Source organism: Nematolebias whitei, chromosome 20 (assembly GCF_014905685.2).
Source record: "Nematolebias whitei isolate Nwh7 chromosome 20, NemWhi1, whole genome shotgun sequence".
NCBI classification, from domain to species: Eukaryota; Metazoa; Chordata; class Actinopteri; order Cyprinodontiformes; family Rivulidae; genus Nematolebias; species Nematolebias whitei.
This window is the reverse complement of record NC_056517.1, coordinates 27,909,432-27,915,785: the sequence shown is the minus strand read 5'-3', so window position 1 is coordinate 27,915,785 and position 6,354 is coordinate 27,909,432. Positions and strand designations below refer to the sequence as shown.

General features: G+C 40.2%; 1 protein-coding gene across 1 annotated transcript in view; it reads left to right on the top strand.

Moving 5' to 3' along the window:
• Positions 1-6,354, top strand: part of LOC119426522 (sodium/hydrogen exchanger 9-like) — a 137,415-nt gene that overhangs the window by 9,020 nt on the left and 122,041 nt on the right. The window contains exon 5 of the mRNA XM_037694087.1: positions 2,231-2,343. Within this exon, the coding sequence (XP_037550015.1) occupies positions 2,231-2,343 (113 nt within the window). The remainder of the gene's footprint in view (positions 1-2,230; positions 2,344-6,354) is intronic.

Sequence of the window (6,354 nt, the reverse complement as noted above, 5' to 3'; positions counted from 1 at the left end):
TTTTTAACAAAAAAACGAAGTCCAGATGACATGATTCAACCTTTTTTATTGGTCTCTTAGCTTTCTTCAGACTATCTGGTCAGAATGAAACAGTAATTTCTCTCACTTGAGGTTGTTCAACAGGTAAGATAATAATGGTTCATAAGCTTTCCATAGAATCCCTCTGCTTTTAATCCCTGTTCTTATGCATACTTTGCTCTCAATATTTACAGCAAAAGTGACCACAATGACTGAAAGTTTTTAAAGAAGTGCACTTTTGGGATCTTGCACACCCAAAGAGCCCTAAAACTTGCCTCATAAAACAGATTTCTTGTCTCATAGCCTGTTAGTGTCTGTCATTTCATGTCAGTAAAATACAATGAGGGGAACCTAACAAGGGATGCACGATATTGGAATTTTGGCCAATATCCGATATGCCGATATGTTAAACTTATTTGGCCGATAACTGATAGTGATATTTTTAATATACTTTCCTTTGTCAGAACATAGCCCTCTTATTTAGGCTTATTTACTACAAAAATTGTGTAACAGCTGTAAGAGGTGGTGACATATATTCAGTAACAGCCATATGCATAGCACTTTAACTTATATTAAATGAAAAGTGTTAAATATTATTTATTAGCATTAGTCACCTGCGATGCTGTTTCACTTGTGGAGGCTTGTTCTTGGTTTCTAGCTACAATATGGGAATCCTCTGCACTCTTGTGCATGAAGGACAGCCTTTTTAAGTTCATAGTTTTTGTCTATCCATTGTGTTGTAAGACTAATCATGCTAATAGGGCTAACATGACGTCCAAATGTCTGTGGTAAAACTCACCCAAGTGCTATTGGCTATTAGCTATTGGCTATTAATGATGTCGGAAACGATGGCTTGTAACTCGGGTAAGGCTACGTCGGAAAAAAAATCTCCTACTGGGGACGATGTAGCGAGGCTCAACGTAGTCCAAAAATCTTTGGAATCCGATACCCTCAACAACAAAAAAACTTCCACTCCATCGACATTTTGTCTTCTTCTTCTCCGCCGTGATCAGATCAGGTATGTACGTGTGATGTCATCACGTTGTGCTGGCGCTGCAGGCATCCTTGTCACTGGGTTGTCATACAAAAACAGCACTTTTTATATCGGTGAGTTATTTTGATGGAATGGACGATGTCCAATATTTAACTTTAACGCTAATACCGTCCTATATCGATACATGCCGATAATATCATGCATCCCTAGAACCTACCTACCTAACATAGTTGCCATAGTACATCCTTGTATTTTTTGCTGTCTGTGTTTGCCTGACTCATTCGGATTTTTTTCTGTTTCTGACACGTACCCAAAGGAAGCACGATCACCCTAACTCCAAATGTCCCCTTCAGATACATGAAATAAGGCAGCTTAGTTGCTCTACCTGAGGACTGTGCTTTAAATTCTGGCCATGGGGACAGGTTATGTGCCGTCACCATGGTAACGGCGTCTTTTGATTAGACAGAAATGTACCTTGAGGACGCAGAGGCATATTGATTATTATGGGATGTGTTTTCAGTAACTGGATTAGCACTTAACATACGTCTGTTAGCATTTGGAAGCTGACATGCAGTGTTGAATGCTAAAGAGAAAAGTATTTGCTCATAGAGCGCAGGAACTTCTACAAAGGAGATAAAACCAGGGTGGGCTCTAGGACAGGTAGATTTTAGATATATTTTATTGCCTGTCTCCTGAGCTGATTAAACATTCTTCTACTGTCTTGTTCTGTCCCCGTGCCCTTCAGAAAGCCTTTACAAAGTTGTTGGTTTTTCAGGTAATTTTGTGTTTTGATGCAAACATTGAAACTTATTATGCCTCCTTATTCATAGTGTGCTAATATAAACAAATTTTGTTATGTCTTATAACAGTGAGTACAAGGGTTGAGCTGCTTAGATAGTTTCTCTGATAATATAAAGCATGCGGGAGCCTGTTTATATCCAAAGAGAGGGAAATACATCTTTCATTACATCAGTAATCTAAATGTGTGTAGAACAAACAGTCATGTGCAGCCACAGCTTTATTGGTTCGTTTGTGTTGAGCAACCGCTGCCTAGAAAGAGGTCACCTCACCTGCTGGTTGTGTCTTCTCCCATTACCCAGCCCACTGTGGAGGAAACCCTGCTGTGTTTAGTGAGGTAACAGATAGGCTTGCAGCTGCCTTTCAGACCCTAATGACCTCAGTGTACTATTCCCTCCATCTGTTTGATTTCAACACCAGGGCCTGCATCTACGGCTTCACCAGACTCATGGTGCTGCTGGGACAAGCTGCAGGAGAATTCTTCCTCACTGACTGCCTCCTGTTCGGTGCCATTATGTCAGCTACTGACCCAGGTAGCACATTTCTTAAGATGATTTTTCCCCCCTTTCTTCCTGCAGCATGAGCCTTTTTAAAAACTGCTTCTATGCACATACATGTATCACCACTGTTTGATGTCAATAACAAATTTCAGTTCTGTATTTAAAGACTCCAAACAAAAAAAGTGAAATATTTGGTACTTGCTTACACAGAAGGCATATAAACGGGTAAGAAAAAACTCAAAACAAAAAACATAAAGTTGGGTTATATGTTTAGACTCAAATCTACATTTCCCATTACTGCAGCTTTTGAGTTGATTCATCTAATGGCTACATTCAATCAGCTATTAAAATGGCAGATAACGTTTAAAAGAAGCAGAACCATGTGCTGTGCTCTATTTCAGACAGCTTATAAAACTGAGTCACAAAAGACAACACCACAAAGTAACTCCTTTAAATTATGTGCACCTTTCTCCTAAATAGAGCAGCAGCAATGCAATCAGTATTCTTTAGGAGCAGTGACGTTGGATTCTGAGCTTTCTGCCACAAAGTGACTATGCCAATGATAATATCTTTGTTGCTGACGAATTATTTATAACAATAAATGCCTTATCTCAGTGAGTGTCAAAGAGGGGAGGTAGATTGTGATTCACTTGTTACCCTGAGAGTGATGTTGATTGCGGTGCGGTGCTGCTGTCATTCCTGATGACCTCGGTGCCGTCTTCACTTTGATTAGAATCAACCTGCAGCACGCCCAAGGCCCAAAATTCTTAGCTTTAGATTGGGCTTTGAAAATGAAAAAGCTCTCAGACTTTACAATACAACTTTATTTATAAAGCACTTTAAAAACAACACCGTTGACCAAAGTGCTGTATACTCACACATTCAAGCAAGCATAAAAACTATAAAAGTCATTTGAAACCGTAAAAGTAATGAACTGTTAAAATCATAAAAACAGCAAACGGTAAAAACAATCAAAATGAATTAATAAAAAACAGACTTTGTGAAATAGTGTTTAAGCCTTGCACCAAACATGGATATATCATGCTGTCTGTTTATTTATTTATTATTTGGGGGAGGGGGTAAAAAACGTTTTGTTTAAAACTTGTGTTAAAACCTGTTGCTCAGGCTACTGACGTTAGTTTTATAAATCAGTGACAAATGGAAACAGAATTTTCAGTAAGAATTCCAATTAAATGGTGCATTTAATACCGGTAGTCAGAATATTAAACATTAAACTATGTACTTTAAAAGCATTAATACATAATTTCTTTCTGAAACACAATATGCAGGTGTTGGTCATAAAATTAGAATATCATGAAAAAGTTTATTTATTTCAGTAATTCCATTCAAAAAGTGAAACTTGTATATTATATTCATTCTTTACACACAGACTGAAATATTTCAAATGATTCTTTCTTTTAATGTTGATGATTATAACAGACAACTAATGAAAACCCCAAATTCAGTATCCCAGAAAATTAGAATGTTCAAGGATTCAAGGTTCTTTATTTGTCATTAACACCCCATGTGGTACATGTGGTGGAACAAAATTATATACACAGGGTCCCAGTTACAGTAATAAGATCTAAGATATGAACTAAGAAAAACATCAACTAAATATACACTAAGCACTAGTAGCATAAAAACATTACGCCGAACAGCAGCATGAACATGAGTCTGTGTGAGCAGATGAGCACGCATGAGCACATCAACATGAAACAGATCAGCAGCAACAAGATGTGATTATCCTTGTCCATGAGTCTAACAGCCTCAGGGTAGAAGCTGTTTCTCAGTCTAGTGGTTCTACACTTAATGGTGCATTCACACCTGATAGTCCGGTAGACTCGGTTCGGTTGGGGATCAATATTCATGACCTTTTGTTTACATTTGAGCTGGTGCGTTTGCATTCACACTGCACTGTGCAGTCGAGCCAACCTGTTGAACCAACCTATTCCCCCACTTGCCTGTGGGGGCGCTGCACCAAGAACTACTGAAAGAAATGACACAAAAACCACTGAAGACACTTCTTCTTCTGGAAATAAAAACAAAAACGAAGGGGCATCAAGTTTTAGCAGTTTTAGGAGTTATATTTTGTCATTTTTCAAAAATGGACTCAGCATGAGCAGAAGATGAAGCAGAAGACCATGGAGAATGTTGTTTTTCACACAAGGCAACTGACAGCTCCATATGAGGTAAGAGAAATGCGTGTTTGTTTGCTCTGCGCTGTACTCCACTTCTTGCTTGTGGAGTGGGGCCCGGTCTGATTGCATTCACACTGTACTCAAACCGCACTGGAGTTCTCTTCTACCGGACAGAGACCTATGTTTTAGCCCGGGCCAGAGTTCGCCTTTTTGTTCCGAGACAGAGTTCAATGGCGCGTTCACACCTCCCCAAACGAACTGGACTTTCTAGGAAAACGAGCTAGAGTTCGATTAAAGCGGACTAAACAGGGTTGGTGTGAATGCACTCTAATGCTCCTTAACCTCCTGTCTGAGGGGAGCGAGGCAAAAAATGTGTGTGCTGGGTGAGTGGGGTCCTTCATGATGCAGGTGGCCCTCTTCCTACATCTGGAGGTGTAGATGTCTGTGATGGTGGGGAGGCTGACTCCAACAGACTTCTGTGCAGCCTTCACCACTCTCTGCAAAGCTTTTCTTTCTGCAGCTGTGCAGCCTCCATGCCACACATTGATGCTCGAGCACAGGATGCTCTCCACTGCACACCTGAAGAAGGAGGTGAGGACTGAGATTCCCAGACCAGCTCGTCTCAGCCGCCTGAGGAAGTAGAGTCTCTGATGAGCTTTCTTGATCAGGCTGGTGGTGTTGTTGCCACAGCTGAGGTTGTCATTCAGGTGTACACCCAAGTACTTGTAGCTGGAGACCACTTCCACCACAGATCCTCTTATGTTCAGGGGGGTGTAGATGTGTTTGTTACTTCTGAAGTCCACAATCATCTCCTTTGTCTTCTTTACATTGATGTCAAGGTTATGCTCTTTGCACCAGCTCTCCAGGTGTTCCACCTCCTGCCTGTAGCTGGACTCATCATTCTGATGCATCCCACCACTGCTGTATCATCTGCAAACTTTATGATATGACAGCCTGGATGGGTAGCTGCACAATCATATGTGAGCAGAGTTAATAGGAGACGGCTCAGCACACATCCCTGAGGGGAGCCAGTGCTGAGGGTTGTGGTGGAGGAGGAAAAGTTGTGGATCCTCACAGACTAAGGTCTGTTTGTTAATAAGTCTATATTACTTATATTACTTGAATATTACTTATGACCAATTAAAAAAATGGATTTTTTTTTAAATGTTGGCCAACTGAAAAGTATGAACATGAAAAGTATGAGCATGTACAGCACTCAATACTTAGTTGGGGCTGCTTTTGCCTGGATTACTGCAGGAATGCGGCATGGCATGGACTCGATCAGCACTGCTCAGGCATTATCTCCGTTCGATCGTCTCCATTTCATTTCTTACCCCCACCAGCACAGCTGCCCGGATCATTACTAGAACTACATCGAAGGAACACATCACCCCTATCCTTAAACATCTTCACTGGTTACCCATAAAATATCACATCGACGTCAAGATTCTCCTCCTCACTTTCAAAGCTCTCCATAACTTGGCACCGCTGTACCTCACTGATCTTTGCTATTACACACCTGCTCGAAGTCTTCGCTCCTCCCTATCCATCTCTCTTGTAGTACCTCCTGCCCGCTTGACAACCATGGAATCCAGAGCCTCCTCCTGCAAAGCCCCTTGTCTCTGGAACTCTCTTCCACAGCACATCCATAATTCTGATTCTCTGCCCTCATTTAAATCCAACCTTAAAACTCACTTTTTCAAACTTGCTTATTCTGTTTAATGTCATTATGTATTTCATCATTATCATTTGATTTTACTGATATCTGCATTTTATTGTTTTTTATCTTTGTATTTCTTGTTCGGTGACCTTGAGTATTTTGAAAGGCGCCTTCAAATAAAATGTATTATTATTATTATTATTATTATTATTATTATTATTATTATTATTATTATTATTATTA